The sequence below is a fragment of the Ammospiza caudacuta genome, chromosome 24, assembly GCF_027887145.1.
Source record: "Ammospiza caudacuta isolate bAmmCau1 chromosome 24, bAmmCau1.pri, whole genome shotgun sequence".
Taxonomy (NCBI): Eukaryota; Metazoa; Chordata; class Aves; order Passeriformes; family Passerellidae; genus Ammospiza; species Ammospiza caudacuta.
Genome location: NC_080616.1, coordinates 5,264,804 through 5,281,326, shown reverse-complemented (window position 1 = coordinate 5,281,326; position 16,523 = coordinate 5,264,804). Strand labels below are relative to the sequence as shown.

The 16,523-nt window shown below is 50.5% G+C and overlaps 1 protein-coding gene across 1 annotated transcript; it reads right to left on the bottom strand.

Annotated features, from left to right (window-relative positions):
• Nucleotides 1-4,074: 4,074 nt before the first annotated feature.
• Nucleotides 4,075-16,298, bottom strand: SLC45A3 (solute carrier family 45 member 3). The gene is made up of 4 exons (XM_058819568.1): nucleotides 16,151-16,298; nucleotides 13,650-14,483; nucleotides 8,546-8,811; nucleotides 4,075-4,848 (listed from the first exon to the last, which is right to left on the bottom strand). Exons 1-4 carry the CDS (start codon nucleotides 16,296-16,298, stop codon nucleotides 4,375-4,377), a joined length of 1,722 nt encoding a protein of 573 aa, XP_058675551.1. The 3' UTR covers nucleotides 4,075-4,374.
• Nucleotides 16,299-16,523: the final 225 nt, after the last annotated feature.

The window sequence follows — 16,523 nt, the reverse complement described above, 5'->3', positions numbered from 1 at the left end:
ACCCAGACCAAAACATCCATTGCTGGTGTAATATGTGATCCTGACACGGAAAGTTCCTTAGAAGAAGCCAAAAAAGCCAATTTTGTGAAGATTTCCTCGTCCTCCTGCTCCCTCACCCTGATCTCCCATTATCAGCCCTGGCTCTGCCCCTCTCTTTATCTCTGCTTTATCAGCTGGGGGTTTGAAATGAGGAATTTGAAGCCTTTGCTACTAAACCCCTTCACCTGAAATGAAGAATTGGAGCCCCTTTCCACCAAACCACCTGAAATGAGGAATTTGAGCCCCTTCACCTGAAATGGAGAATTTGAGCCCTTTTCCATCACCTGAAATGGAGAATTTGAGCCCCTTTCCACCAAACCCCTTCACCTGAAACGAGGAATTTTGAGCCCCTTTCCACCAAACCCCTTCACCTGAAATGAGGAATTTGTGGCCTTTCCTATCAAACCTCATCACCTGAAATGAAGAATTTGAGCCCTTTCCCACCAAATCACCTGAAATGAAGAATTTGAGCCCTTTCCCATCACCTGAAATGAAGAATTTGAGCCCCTTTCCACCAAACCCCTTCACCTGAAACAAAGAATTTGAGCCCTTTGCCACCAAACCACCTGAAATGAAGAATTTTGAGCCCCTTTCCACCAAACCACCTGAAACGAGGAATTTTGAGCCCCTTTCCACCAAACCCCTTCACCTGAAATGAGGAATTTGTGGCCTTTCCTATCAAACCTCATCACCTGAAATGAAGAATTTGAGCCCTTTCCCACCAAATCACCTGAAATGAAGAATTTGAGCCCTTTCCCATCACCTGAAATGAAGAATTTGAGCCCCTTTCCACCAAACCCCTTCACCTGAAACAAAGAATTTGAGCCCTTTGCCACCAAACCACCTGAAATGAAGAATTTTGAGCCCCTTTCCACCAAACCCCTTCACCTGAAATGAGGAATTTGTGGCCTTTCCTATCAAACTTCATCGCCTGAAATGAAGAATTTCAGCCCTTTCCCACCAAATCACCTGAAATGAAGAATTTGAGCCCTTTCCCATCACCTGAAATGAAGAATTTGAGCCCTTTCTCACCACCTGAAGCTCAGTGTGGAAGCACTTTAGGCACTTAAATTATCAAAAGCATTTGAGCATCAGGGCAGCCTCTGTGCAGGGAAACTTCCTCACATTTACATGAGAAATATTCCAAATAAAGGGAATATAATAAATATTCCAAATAAAGGGAAAATATTCCAATAAAGGGGTTTTTGGGGCAGGGGGGAATTTATTCCAGGACACCCCAGCTCAAAACAGGATTTTTGTCCCAAATCCCCCCTGCTGCAGCCTGCAGAGCTCAGGGTGGGAAGCCCAGACCCCCAAAGTGTTTCTGAAGTGGTGCAGGCAGTGCCAAATCTGTCCCCAGAACAGCTGCAAGCCGGCCCTGTGGGAAAGGGAGGCCGGCGGCCTTTAATTTGAGACAAAAATTAAAAATAAAACCAGAAACACTGACCCCTGACGGGAAAGGGACGATCCCAAAGCTTCGAGGGCACGGCTCAGGCAGCAGGGGAGCCACCCAGGCGAGGAACAGGCTGACAAAACTCGGCCAAAATAGCAACGCTGCACCCTCCAGTGCCTCTGGCTGCCCACACGCCTCCACAAAATAAAAAATAATCCCAGACAGCTCGTTTAGGGCAGGCAGGGCTGGAGTCTGTGTGCTCCCAGCAGCAATCCAGCCTTTCCTCCTGCCTTGGGGTCGTTCCTGACGTGGGCCAGCTCCTCCTGGAAGCTGCCAGCAGCAGATTTGTGCCAGCTGTGGGACAAATCTGGGCACAGGGAATGGCTCTGGGCAGGGGGACTCGGGGTCTGCTGACAGAGGGAAGGGACTTGGGGATGGGAGCCAGAACAGCCTGGGCAGCCCTGGGGAGATGGGACAGGAGAAGAACCTCAGGAGAAAAAACCTGGGCATCCCTGGGGAGATGGGACAGGAGAAGAACCTCAGGAGAAAAAACCTGGGCATCCCTGGGGAGATGGGACAGGAGAAGAACCTCAGGAGAGCAAGCTGGGGAGCCCTGGAGGGATGGGACAGGAAAAAACCTCAGGAGAAAAACCTGGGCATCCTCAGGGAGATGGGACAGGAAAGAACCTGGAGATGGGTCAGGAGAAAAAGCTCGACAGCCCTGGACGGATGGGACAGGAAAAGAACCTCAGGAGAAAAACCTAGGCATCCTTGAGGAGATGGGACAGGAAAAGAATTTCAGGAGAAAAACCTGGGCATCCTTGGGGAGATGGGATAGGAAAAGAATGTCAGGAACACAACCTGGGCATCCATGGGGAGATGGGACAGGAAAAGAACCCAGACATCCCCAGAGGGATGGGAGCCAGACGTCCCTGGAGAAATGGGTCAGGAAAAGAACCTGGAGATGGGTCAGGAGAACAACCTGGACAGGCCTGGAGAGATGAGTCAGGAAAACAGCCTCAGGAACACAGCCTGGACATCCCTGGAGGGATGGGACAGGAAAAGAACCTCAGGAGAATCAAGCTGGGCATCCCTCCAGGGATGGGTCAGGAAAAGAACCTGGGTCAGGAAATCAACCTGGGCATCCTTGGAGAGATGGGAGCTAGAACAAGCTGGACAGCCCTGGAGAGATGTGTCAGGAGAAAAAGCTGGACCTCCCTGGAAAGATGGGACAGGAAAAGAATCTGGGCATCCCTGGAAGGATGGGAGCCAGAACAAGCTGGGCATCCCTGGACAGATGGGAGCCAGAATATCCCTGGACAGCCCCGAAGAGATGGGTCAGGAAAAGAACTTGGACATTCCTGGAGGGGAACACAACCTGGGCATCCCTAGAGGGATGGGACAGGAAAAGAACCTGGAGATGGGTCAGGAAAACAGCCTGGACACCCCTGAAGGGATGGGTCAGGAACACAACCTGGACATCCCTGGAGAGATGGGAGCCAGAAGAGCCCGGACATCCCTGGAGGGCCCTTTGGGCCCTGGTCAGGGCAGCAGAGGAGCTTTGCCCCACTCTGACCGAGCTTTGCTCTGCCCCTGTGAGATCAGGGACTCCTGACTGGGAATAGAAGACATTTCATAAAGCCCAAGGAGCCACGGGCAGTGAGCAGCTCCAGGTGTGAGTTTAACTCATCAGCAGCTCCCCCAGGAGAGCTCCTCGTGCTCTGCCTCACTGGCCCAGGGCTGGGGACCCCTCTGGGGGCTGGGGACCCCTCTGGGGCTGATTTCCCTGGAGTGTGGCAGCTCCTCTTAGGGGCCACACGTGGAAGAGGCACAAGAGCCTGGGTCCATGAGGGGAGAGAGCAAACGCAGGCACTGAGGTGAGGAGAGACTGAGAAGTGTGTGAGGAAAGGTAAAAACAATCATTAAAAAAATAAAAAAATAAAAAGTTCTCTCTGTCTGATGCAAGCCGGTACATAGGTAAAGGTTAAGTCACCTTTTGGAACTGGTCCTAATGGGATGATCCTTGTTTTTCCCAGAACAAGGCACAGGGACTTTTCTCCTGGATGGTTCTGGATGGAGGTGGGGAGGGCAGGAATGTGGGGGTGCACCTGGGCACCCCCTCAGGCAAACCTCAGCCCCCACTCTGCTTTTGTCCCCCAGGAAATCTCCCCCAGTGCCCCACTGCTCAAAAAATGGGGCAAAACTACAAAAAAGGAGGAGAGGGGAAAGGGGAAAGGGGAAAGGGGAAAGGGGAAAGGGGAAAGGGGGAAAGGGGAAAGGGGAAAGGGGAAAGGGGAAAGGGGAAAGGGGAAGGGAAGGAAGGGAAGGGAAGGGAAGGGAAGGGAAGGAAAGGAAAGGAAAGGAAAGGAAAGGAAAGGAAAGGAAAGGAAAGGAAAGGAAAGGAAAGGAAAGGAAAGGAAAGGAAAGGAAAGGAAAGGAAAGGAAAGGAAAGGAAAGGAAAGGAAAGGAAAGGAAAGGAAAGGAAAGGAAAGGAAAGGAAAGGAAAGGAAAGGAAAGGAAAGGAAAGGGGAAAAGGAAAAGAAAGAAAAGAGAAAGAAAAGAGAAAGAAAAGAGAAAGAAAAGAGAAAGAAAAGAGAAAGAAAAGAGAAAGAAAAGAGAAAGAAAAGGAAAAGCCAGTGGTTGATCCCCTCCCAGTGCTGCTCCTGCTCAGGAACACGACCCGTTATCACCAGAGGGAAACCCCAATTCCCTTTCCCCCCTGCAGGACCCTTTGGTGCTGCTGTGCCGTGCCTCCCTCTGCTGAAGGCACCTCTGGAAAGCCCTTCAGGCCCTGAGCACAATAGCCCAGAGCCTCTTATTTACACCTGAGATTAACCCCAGAGCTGGCAGCACCAGCCGGGGACAGCCAGTGCCACACGAGTGGCCCTGTGGGCACACCCAGTGTCCTGTCACCCTGTGACACGCACACAGAGCTGTTTGTGTCACACAGAGTGCCTGGCCATGTCACCCTTGTCAAAGACAACTTTGGTAGCGAAGTAGATGGCGACCAGGCCGAGGGCGGCGGCCGACACCATGTAGGCCGTGACAGACTGGGTGAGCTGCACGATGGAGCCCATGAAGAGCGAGGGCACCACCTGGGACAGCAGGAAGGCGCTGTCCAGGATGGCCAGGTCCAGGCAGATCCCCCGGCCGGGAGCCCCCGGCTCCGGCTCGCCCACCATGATCCGCAGGGAGACGTCGCAGGAGGAGCTGACGCACAGAGCAGAGCTGGGCCCGGCCTGAGGGGAGGCTGGCGAGGAGGAGGAGGAGGGGGAGGAAGAGGAGAAGAGGATCCCAGCGTGGCCGTTCTGGTAGGACAGCTTCTGGCTGGGGAGCAGCCCCTTGGAGAAGGAGGGTTTCTTGTCCAGCAGAGCGGAGTCTTCCTCCTCTTTCCTCTTGTATTTATGGAGAAAAACCTGTGGGGAACAGGGAGCGAGTGAGGAGGGAGCTGGGAGTGTGGGAGGTGAACGAGGAAGGATTTGAGACTTTGGGAGGTGAATTATGAAGGATTTGGGACTCAGAGGTCAGTGAGGAAGGAGTTGGACTCTGGGAGGTGAATGAGGAAGGACTTGGGACTCAGAGGTGAGTGAGGAAGAGCTGAGTGTCTGGGAGGTGAATAAGGAAGGAGTTTGGACTCTAGGATGTGAGTGAGGAAGAATTGGGGACTCAGAAATCCGTGAGGAAGGAGTTGGACTCTGGGAGGTGAGTGAGGAAGAGCTGGGACTCAAAGCTGAGTGAAGAAGGAATTTGGACTCAAAGCTGAGTGAGGAAGGAGCTGGGAGTCTGGAAGATGAGTGAAAAGGGAGTTGAGACTTGGGACTCTGAGAGGTCAGTGAGGAAGGATTTGGGACTCAGGGATGAGTGAGGAAGAAGCTGGGACTCTGAGAGATAAGTGGGGAAGGATTTGGGACTCTGAGGTCAGTTAGGAAGGAGTTTGGACTCTCAGAGGTGAGTAAGGAGGGAGCTGGGACTCTGGAAAGTGATGAGGAAGGATTTGGGACTCAGATATCAGTGAGGAAGGAGCTGAGAGTCTGGGAGGTGAGTGAGGAAGGAGCTTAAGTCTTAGAGATGAGTGAGGAAGCAGTTTGGACTCTGGGAGGTCAGTGAGGAAGAGCTGGCACTCTGGAAACTGATGAAGAAGAGGCTGGGAGTGTGAGGTCAGTGAGGAAGGGCTGGACTCTCAGAGGTGAGTGAGGAAGGAGTTGGAGTCTGAGAGATGAGTGAGGAAGGAGCTGGGAGTGTGGAAGGTGAGTGAGGGAGGATTTGGGACTCAGAGGTGAGTGAGGGAGGAATTGGGAGACTGAGAAGTCAGTGAAGAAGGATTTGGGACTCAGAGGTGACTGAGGAAGGAGTTTGGACTCTGAGAGGCGAGTGAGGGAGGATTTGGGACTCAGAGGCGAGTGAGGGAGGATTTGGGACTCAGAGGTGAGTGAGGAAGGAATTGGGAGACTGAGAAGTCAGTGAAGAAGGATTTGGGACTCAGAGGTGAGTGAGGGCGGATTTGGGACTCAGAGGTGAGTGAGGGAGGAGTTGAGACTGTGGGATGTGAGTGAGGAAGAGCTGGACTCTCAGAGGTGAGTGAGGAAGGATGTGGCACTCCAAGGGGGCCCTGCTTTTGTGCAGGGGAGCAAACCCAGAGCTGTGTGTGTGCTCAGGGCAGTGCCAGCCTGAGCCTGGCCCACGTGAGAAGGGCTCTGAGTGCCCCAGGCTGGCTCTGCCCCCCTGGCACAGCATCCAGAGCAGCCCTGACTCACAGGCCTGCCTGTGCTCAGCCCCTGGGGCTCAGCAGCCAGCCTGGGGACACTCTGTGCTTTTGTCACCTCCTCACTGGGTGCCACAGGATGGTTTTGGGGTTTGTACTGAGATCAGCTGGGGCAGGGCAGGAGTGAAGGGCCAGGCTGTCACAGACACCTTTTATAAAAAATCCTTTTCTTTAGGATTTTTCCTCCTGAGAAGCTGAGAGGCCTCAGGAACAAAATGCAAACAATGGTTATCTGCTGCTGTGGGATGCAACAGTGGATCTGGGATTGGTCTCATGTGGTTGTTTTTAATTAATGGCCAATCACAGTCAGCTGGCTGGGACAGAGATCCAAGCCACAAACCTTTAGTATCATTCTTTCTATTCTTAGCCAGCCTTCTGATGAAACCTTGCTTCTATTCTTTTAGTATAGTTTTAATGTAATATATATCATAAAATAATAAATCAGCCTTCTGAAACATGGAGTCAGATCCTCATCTCTTCCCTCATCCTGGGACCCCTGTGAGCACGGTCACACCAGGCCCTGCTGGGGGATATCAGACACCCAGGGCAGTGCAAACAGGAATAAAACAGGAATAAAACAGGAATAAAACAGGAATAAAACAGGAATAAAACAGGAATAAAACAGGAATAAAACAGGAATAAAACAGGAATGTTTGGGGTTTGTGGGGTGGGTGACTGGGAACCCAGACCCAGAGCCCAGCACGAGCAGCCCATTCTCATCTGGGATGGTTCAAAGTGCCACCAGCTGGGACCCAGCAGCCCTGGGAACTCAGGGAAGGGCTCTTTTCTCAGCTCTGCCCCAAACCTCAACCAAGCTGCTCCATCTGCCTGCCCAGACCCTCCTCACTCCAGCCAGGAAAAAAAAAAAAAAAAAGGGGCAGAGAGAACCAAAATCTTTCCATTCTCACCCTTTTCCTGCTCGCCCTGCTCAAGCTGTGAGGTCTGTGAGTGTTCCCACAGAGAATCTGTTCACACCGAGGGCAGCAGGGAGCAGAGCCAGCTGTGCCCTGCCTGCCTTGGGCAATGTGGCCTTCCCCTCCCAGCCCGTGCAGTCTGGGTTTCATCCCATTGATAAAACACCCCAGCCAGGCTGCAGCTCCTGCCAAGCTGAGCATTCCCACCCTGACAGCGCTCCCGGTGCCAGCTGGGCTGGGTTTGCTCAATGGCAACATCTGGATGCCCGTGGTAACAGCTCCTACTCCTCCTTCCACAGCACAGCCAACCACTGCCCCTGGGATGAAAGAGCTGCTCTCAAACCACAAATTAATTCTGCATTTGCAGCACAAGAGGAACTCCCATTAATCCAGTGTGCAGCTCAGGAACCTCCTAGGACTTCTCCACAAGGATAACATCTGTGGGACAGCGCTGTGTGTCACAAATTTCACAAGGTTTCTCTTCCTTGGAGCTTAAATGAAAAGCCAAGCTCTTCCCTTACTGATCCTGGTGTTATGGATGGAAACTGGGAAGCTGTGAGGGCTGAAAATCTTTGGGTTTTGTAGCCCCTCAGGCTGGAACCTCCTAGGACTTCTCCACAAGGAGACACAGTTGTGTGTCACAAGTCTCACAAGGTTTCTTTTCCTTGGAGCTTAGGGAAGAGCCTGGGTTTTCATTTTACTGATCCTGGTGCTGTGGATGGAAACTGGAAAGCTGTGAGGGCTGAAAATCTCAGGGTTTTGTAGCCCCTCAGGCTGGAACCTCTTAGGACTTCTCCACAAGGATAACATCTGTGGGACAGGGCTGTGTGTCACAAATTTCACAAGGTTTCTTTTCCTGGGAGCTTAGGGAAGAGCTTGGGTTTCCATTTTCCTGGTCCTGGTGTTATGGATGGAAACTGGGAAGCTGTGAGGGCTGAAAATCTTTGGGTTTTGTAGCCCCTCAGGCTGGAACCTCCTAGGACTTCTCCACAAGGAGACACAGTTGTGTGTCACAAGTCTCACAAGGTTTCTCTTCCTTGGAGCTTAGGGAAGAGCCTGGGTTTTCATTTTACTGATCCTGGTGCTGTGGATGAAAACTGGGAAACTGTGAGGGCTGAAAATCTCAGGGTTTTGTAGCCCCTCAGGCTGGAACCTCTAGGACTTCTCCACAAGGAGACACAGTTGTGTGTCACAAGTCTCACAAGGTTTCTTTTCCTTGGAGCTTAGGGAAGAGCTTGGGTTTCCATTTTCCTGGTCCTGGTGTTATGGATGGAAACTGGAAAGCTGTGAGGGCTGAAAATCTCAGGGTTTTGTAGCCCCTCAGGCTGGCAGAGCTGCAGAATCTACACAGGGATAACTAAACCAGACCAATTCCCCTCAAACACAAGAGAAAAACTGAAAATGTGCAGGGCCAGGCTGCCCTGGAGCAATCCCCACCTGTTTGTCGTGGTGGTAGAGGGATGCCAGCGTGTAGGGCAGGATCTGGAGAGCAGAGAAGGTGAAGCCGGTCAGGGCAGCGGAGATGGTGACCACGGTGACACTGTGGGACAGGCACATGACACAGGCTGCCCCGGGGAAGAACACCACGCTGGCCAGGTACACGGCCCGCGTGCCGAAGCGCTTCACCAGCCTGTCCATGATTGTCGAGAAGAAGATGGAGGTGATGCACTGCAGGAAGAGCCCCAGGCTGCCCATCCGCACACCTGAGGGGAGAGGGGACGGAAACTGCCCTGGCTGCCCCCGATTCACACAGCCAGGGATGCTGCCCTCGGCCCCAAACCCCAAAAACATCCTTCCCTCTGTCCCAAACCCCAAAAACATCTGCCCTCAGCCCGAAACCCCACAAACATCCTTCCCTCTGTCCCAAACCCCAATAAACATCCTTCTCTTGGTCCTAAACCCCAAAAACATCCTTCCCTCTGTCCCAGACCCCAAAAACATCATTCCCTCTGTCCCAGACCCCAAAACATCCTTCCCTCTGTCCCAACCCCAAAACATCCTTCCCTCTGTCCCAACCCCAAAACATCCTTCCCTCTGTCCCAAACCCCCAAAACATCCTTCTCTTGGCCCCAAAAAATCCTTCTCTTGATCCCAAATCCCAAAATATTCTTTCTTCTCTATCAGTCCTTAACCCCAAAAACATCCCTCCCTCTCCGTCAGTCCCAAACCCCAGAAACATCGTTCCCTTGGTCCCAAACCTCAAAACATCCTTCATTCTCCATCAGTCCTTAATCCCCAAAACATCCTTCCCTCTGTCCCAAACTCCAAAAACATCTTTTCCTCTCCATCAGTCCCAAATCCCCAAAATATCCTTCCCTTGGTCCCAAACTCCAAAAATATCTTTTCCCCTCCATCAGTCCCAAACCCCAAAACCATCCTTCCCTGTGAGTCTCAAACTCCAGAAACATCCTTCCTTCAGTCCCAAACCTCAAAACACTTTTTCTTCTCCATCAGTCCTTAACCCCAAAAACATCCCTCCCTTCCTGTCAGTCCCAAACCTCAAAACATCCCTCCCTCTGTCAGTTCTTACCCCGAAAACATCCCTCCCTCTCTGTCAGTCCCAAACCCAAAAACATCCTTCCCTGTCAGTCCCAAACTCTAAAAGCATCATTCCCTCTGTCCCAAACCCCAAAAACATCCTTCTCTCAATTCCAAACCCCAATAAACATCCTTCTCTTGGTCCTAAACCCCAAAAACATTCTTCCCTCTGTCCCAAACCCCAAAAACATTCTTCCCTCTGTCCCAAACCCCAAAAACATCCTTCCCTCTGTCCCAAACCCCAAAAGCATCATTCCCTCTGTCCCAAACCCCAAAAACATCCTTCCCTCTGCCTCAGCCCCAAACTCCCAAGGCCCAGAGAGCCCAGGCAGGCTGGGCTGGCTCAGGGGGCAGAGCAGCATCACCCAACACATCCCAGGATTGCAGCATCACCCAGCAAATCCCAGGACTGCAGCATCACCCAGCAAATCCCAGAATTGCAGCATCACCCAGCAAATCCCAGGACTGCAGCATCACCCAGCAAATCCCAGGACTGCAGCATCACCCAGCAAATCCCAGAATTGCAGCATCACCCAGCAAATCCCAGAATTGCAGCATCACCCAGCAAATCCCAGGATTGCAGCAGCCACCCCCAGAGCGCCCTCCCTCCCTCCTGAGCACCCCTGGTGTGAAAAATGCACGTGTTTTATGATTGGCTTTTCACAAATATTCAAATGAATATTGTATGCGTTGTGTCAGAAAGTGATGCTGTGTTAATTCTCTTAAGTACTGTGTTAAATATAGTTTTAGGTTATAAAAATTGTTAAAATAAAAACTGTGCTATGTAGGATACTTTTTTAAAGAAAGGACTGGCAGTGAGACAGCAGCCACAGGACACCTGAATCTTTCAGAGAAAGAGAATTTATTGCTCCATTATCAGGAGAAATGAACTTCTTCCCACCTCAAAGGCGCTGTCAGGATTCAGAGGAAGAAGCTGACACTGCCCAGACAGAATCCTGTGTTTGAGTGGAATTTGTGCATCATGGATGAGGTGTATGAATATGCCACAGGCTGTTGCTTTTAAGGGTTAATCCACTGTTAACTGTGTCCTTTTTGGGGCTCGTGCTGCCCTGAAAACGCACCCAGACTGTCCACATCTCTTTGTCTCTATTGTCTCGTATCGTCCTAATCCAAATTGTCCAAATTATTATTACTCTAATCGCATTACTATTTTTATAACCACTTTATTACTATTAAAATTTTAAAATTTTAAAACAAGCGATTGCCGTTTTTCACACCTGGGATCCCAAACGCCACCCCTGCCTTTGGCACCCCCTGTTTGCCCGCTCTGCCCCCAGGTGCTGCCACCTCCGCCTGACCCAGGATCCGTTGTTATCTGATGCCAGAGGCAGCAGCGGAACAAAGGAGAGGAGGAATTGTGCCAAGGTAAAGTACAGAACGTGCCCCAAACTGCTGCATCCGGGGGCAATCCCGGACCTTAACCCTCGACAAAGATCGCTCAGATTTCAGGGAATTAAAGCCATTAACCCTTTGGAGCAGGGAGCATTGCTCAGCACATGTTCCTATGACAGCCAGCACAATGGAGGGCTGACCTGCTGGCACCTGAGCAGCGCGAGTGTTAAATGATAATTAAACTCGAGTGTTAAATGATAATTAAGCTCGAGGTTAAACAGACACCCAAAGGGGCACTGTGCTGCAGGAAGGTGCCTCCAGAAGGAAATATTTGGATTAAGGAGACCAAAAGGGTGGTTAGGAAGGGATTGAAGGCTCTGGCAGCAAAATGGGACAGCAGGTGACACCTGTGGGCAGGTGAGGGCTGCTGGGGCAGGGTCCCAGCCTGGCATGTGGCAGCTGCAGGATTGTGAGCAGCTCCAAGGCACTGAGAGCTGGGAAAGCTTCTGGAGGGCTCCCAAAAGCAGCTGGAGATGGGAAACTCCCAGCAGAAGGGAGGGAAGGAGCAGCAAATCCACCCCAGGGCTACAGAGCACCCCAGAATTTATTAAATACATTAAAGAATTAAAACACCCCGCTCGCCAAGGGTGGGAGCACCCTCACCCCTCGCTGGGAAGGGAAGGGAGAGCTGCAGCCATGATATTTTCTGAAAAATCCCTTTTGGTAGGATTGTTCTCCTGAGAAGCTGAGAGGCCTCAGGAACGAAATGGGAACAGGAATTAACTGCTGTAACTGCTGCTGTGGGATGCAACAGGTGCATCTGGGATTGGTTGTTTCTAATTAATGGCCAATCACAGTCCAGCTGTCCCAGACTCTTTAGTCAGTCACAAGATTTTATTATCATTCCATTCCTTTCCATCCTTCTGATGAAATCCTTTCTTCTATTATTTTAGTATATATATATATATATATATACTAAAAAATATATATATATACTAAAAAATATTAAAAATATATACTTTTATTAATTTAAATATATATTTATATATTTAAATACATATATTAAATATATATATATTTATATGTGTATATATAAATATATATACATATTATAGATACATAGATATACTTATATATTTATATATGAATATATGTATATATATCTATATATACATATATAGATATATAATATATATTTATATGTATATATATAAATATATATACATATTATAGATACATAGATATACTTATATATTTATATATGAATATATATAAATATATAAATATATACATATATAGATATATAATATATATTTATATAAAATATGTAATAATATATTAAAATATATAAAAATATTTTAATATAAATATATATATTTTAGTGTATATATATAATATATATACTAAAATATATATATTACATATTCTTTAGTTTTAATAGATATATTTTTTATATCTTTTCATATATATATATCATAAAATAACGAATCAGCCTTCTGAAACATGGAGTCAAGATTCTCATCTCTGCCCTCGCCCTGTGAGCACCAGCACAGAGGGCAGTGCCAGGAGCGCCCCAGCAGAGCCTGCAGACAGAGCCAGCTCCATCCTGCCAGCCCCAGGCCAGGGCTGCCCTGCCAGCTCTGCGCTGCAAGAACCAGGAGGTGTTTGCCAACCTCGTGCCACGCTCTGGGAGCCATGGGAAAATGTTCCTTCCTGACCTACCTGCAGCTTTTTGTTTCTTTTTTGTTTTTCTTTTTAATTACCAACAGAGCTGAGCCCATCCCCAGCTCCCAGGAAACGTTTTTACCCCAGGCAATGTGGCAGCAGCTCTCTGGCCACAGAGAGAGGCACAACTTTGCCAAGCATTGTCCTGGGGAGGGCTGTGAGACCAGGAAAATGATGAGAAACAATTCTTATCTCCTCTTGCTGCACCTGTTATTGTGAACAGGTAAAATGCGCTATGGAGATTTGTTTATCAAAGGGTGGTTTCTGAATTAGCCAATGGTCATGGGGTTTGGATTGGAGGATAAATTATATCCTGCTGTGTCTATAAAAGCAATGGGTTTCTTAATAAGAATAGAATAATATATATATCATATATATATCAATCATATACATATCATAAAATAATAAATCAACCTTCTGAAACATGGAGTCAGATCCTCGTCTCTTCCCTCATCCAAGAACCCCTGTGAACACCACCACAGGTCAGGGTTCTTCTTTTTGGAAACTTGCTTTTTGGGGAGAACCCCAAATATTACATTAAAACTACACTAAAAAAATAGAAGAAAAGGTTCTCATCAGAAGGCTGGCTAAGAATAGAATAGAATGGAATGATAACAAAGGTTTGTGGCTCGGCTCTCTGTCCGAGCCAGCTGACTGTGATTGGCCATTAATTAGAAACAACCACATGAGCCAATCCCAGATGCACCTGTTGCATCCCACAGCAGCAGATAACCATTGTTTGCATTTTGTTCCTGAGGCTTCTCAGCTTCTCAGGAGGAAAAATCCCAAGGAAAGCATTTTTCATAAAATGTGTCTGCAACATTGGTTCAGTTTACTGCATTATTTTATCTTCCCTAGTAAAGAACCTCTTTCTCCAGAGAAAGTCTGGTCCCGTTCAGATCCGTAACACCCCCACACTCCTCACCTTCATCGTAGTGCCGCCTGGCCTCCGTGCCCGGCTTGGCCCTGGGCACGCCGTGGTACAGCCCCTCGCCCACAAAATCCGTGTAGAACAGCATGAAGGTCATCAGGGCCATCCAGCTGCACAGCTCGGCCACGAAGAGCCGCCGGATGACCCTGGGGATGCGGCAGTAGAGGCCGTGCAGCCGCGGCAGCAGCAGGCACAGCTTCCTCCCGGCCTGCAGCGCCCGCCTGCCCTGCAGCAGGCACGGCCCCCGCGCCGCCCGCCAGCAGCAGCAGCACCACAGGGACGCCTTTGGTGGCTTTGGGGACACGTCCTTGAGCGCTGGTGTGTCTAGGAGATCCCCCTGCGCGGCCTCCTCCGTCACAAACAGCGTGGCCAGCACACAGGCGAGGAAGATGAGGGCCAGCAGGGCGAAGAGGCAGCTCTGCTGGCTGCCCAGGTAGGGCGCCAGGAAGGCCCAGTCGATGGCGGGCAGCAGGTACCCGATACAGCCCCCCAGGCTGACCATGAAGGCGTACATGGAGAAGGCCTGGCGGCAGTTGTCCGGCTCCTGGAAGAGGTCCGAGAGCAGGGCCTCCAGAGGGGTGAAGCACACCTGGCCACAGAAATCCAGCAGGCCGATGCCCACGATGAGGAAGGCGATCTCCAGGGGCCGCGGGTTGAGGGCGCACAGGCCGGCCAGGCTGCTGGCGTGGGGGATGACAAAAAGGCTGAGCAGCACGCCCAGGCACAGCGCCCAGATGAAAGGTCTCCTGCGGCCGTAGCTGCTGCGCCAGTGGTCGCTGGCCGAGCCGATGAGAGGCACGAAAACCAGCCCGAGCACGGGGCCTATCCCTGGGAGAGAGACACGGGGTGTTACAGGGACACAGCTGCTCCGTGGGCACTCCTAAAAGGGGTGTTTGGTCAGTTTGGGAGGTTGGGTCACAGCCCCTCTGCCTGCCATCACTCACCCCCACGGTCACCCTCCCCACCCTTGCAGTTGGTCACAGCCCCTCTCTCCCTGCCCTCACTCGCCCCCACCCTCCAGACTGCAAGGTTCAACAAAAAACAACCAGAAACATCCTTCCCTGTAGCCATGATATTTTCTGAAAAATCTTCTCCTTGGGATTTTTCCTCCTGAGAAGCTGCGAGGCCTCAGGAACAAAATGCAAACAATGGTTATCTGCTGCAGTGGAATGCAACAGGTGCATCTGGGATTGGTCATTAATTAGAAACAACTGCATTGGCCATTAATTAGAAACAACTGCATGATGCCAATCACAGATCTACCTGTTGCATTTCACAGCAGCAGATAATTATTGTTTACATTTTGTTCCTGAGGCCTCAGCTTCTCAGGAGGAAAAATCCTAAGGAAAGGATTTTTTTATATTTTCTGAAAAAATCTAAGGAAAGGATTTTTCAGAAAATATCATGGCTACACTTCCCTCTGTCCCAAACCTCAAAACATCCTTTCCTCTCCACCAGCCCTTAACCCCCAAACCATCAGAGAGGCAACAAAATCTCCCTCAGAGAGGTGACAAGAGCTGCCTACCCAACACCATGGTCATGAACTTCTCCTCCATACCCAAACCATCCCTCAATCACAGAGGTGACAAAATCTCCCTCAGAGAGGTGACAAAAGCTGCCTGCCTCCCCAAAACCATGGTCATGAACTTCTCCTCCATGCCCAAACCATCCCTCCCTCAAAGAGATGACAAAATCTCCCTCAGAGAGGTGGCAAGAGCTGCCTACCCAACACCATGGTCATGAACTTCTCCTCCACGCCCAAACCATCCCACACTCAGAGAGATGACAAAATCTCCCTCAGAGAGGTGACAAAAGCTGCCTACCCCACCAAAACCATGGTCATGAACTTCTCCTCCATGCCCAAACCATCCCTCCCTCAAAGAGATGACAAAATCTCCCTCAGAGAGGTGGCAAGAGCTGCCTACCCAACACCATGGTCATGAACTTCTCCTCCATGCCCAAACCATCCCTCCCTCAGAGAGATGACAAAATCTCCCTCAGAGAGGTGACAAAAGCTGCCTGCCTCCCCAAAACCATGGTCATGAACTTCTCCTCCATACCCAAACCATCCCTCAATCACAGAGGTGACAAAATCTCCCTCAGAGAGGTGACAAAAGCTGCCTGCCTCCCCAAAACCATGGTCATTAACTTCTCCTCCATGCCCAAACCACCCCTCCCTCAGAGAGGTGGCAAAAGCTGCCTTCCCAACACCATGGTCAGGAACTTCTCCTCCATGCCCAAACCATCCCACACTCAGAGAGATGACAAAATCTCCCTCAGAGAGGTGACAAAAGCTGCCTCCCCAAAACCATGGTCATGAACTTTTCCTCCATGCCCAAACTATCCCTCCCTCAGAGAGGTGACAAAATCTCCCTCAGAGAGGTGACAAGAGCTGCCTCCCCAACACCATGGTCAGGAACTTCTCCATGCCCAAACCATCCCACACTCAGAGAGATGACAAAATCTCCCTCAGAGAGGTGACAAAAGCTGCCTACCCAACACCATGGTCATGAACTTCTCCTCCACGCCCACCTCCAGCAGCAGCGGTGGCACGTAGGTGATGCCAGCGGCCAGGCACACCTCCAGCCCGAAGGTCAGCGAGTTGACCAGCAGCAGCTGGGTGCTGCGGCTCTGCCAGGACATGCTGTCCCCAGCCCGACCCCTCAGTGGCACAGGGCTGTGTCCTGCCAGCTGCAGAGCCCCCGGGGATGCCCCCCAGGCGAGGATCGGAGCTTCCCGTGCCGGGCTGCTGGGGAGACGCTGCTTCCCATTTTATCAACGGCCAAGGAACCGTCTGTGCCTCTTCCTCTTCTTGTGGGGCGTGGGGAGCCCAGGCGGGGACCCCACTGCAGGCTGCTCCTCCTGCTC

What these genes read in the sequence shown, in the direction of transcription:
- SLC45A3 (XM_058819568.1), bottom strand. Translation starts at nt 16,298, where the DNA reads ATGTCCTGGCAGAGCCGCAGCACCCAGCTGCTGCTGGTCAACTCGCTG. An exon ending in GTTCATGACCATGGTGTTGG is followed by an intron (nt 14,484 to 16,150) that starts GTAGGCAGCTTT and finishes TCTCTCTCCCAG; the next exon opens with GGATAGGCCCCGTGCTCGGG. An exon ending in TCTACCACCACGACAAACAG is followed by an intron (nt 4,849 to 8,545) that starts GTGGGGATTGCT and finishes TGTTCCCCACAG; the next exon opens with GTTTTTCTCCATAAATACAA.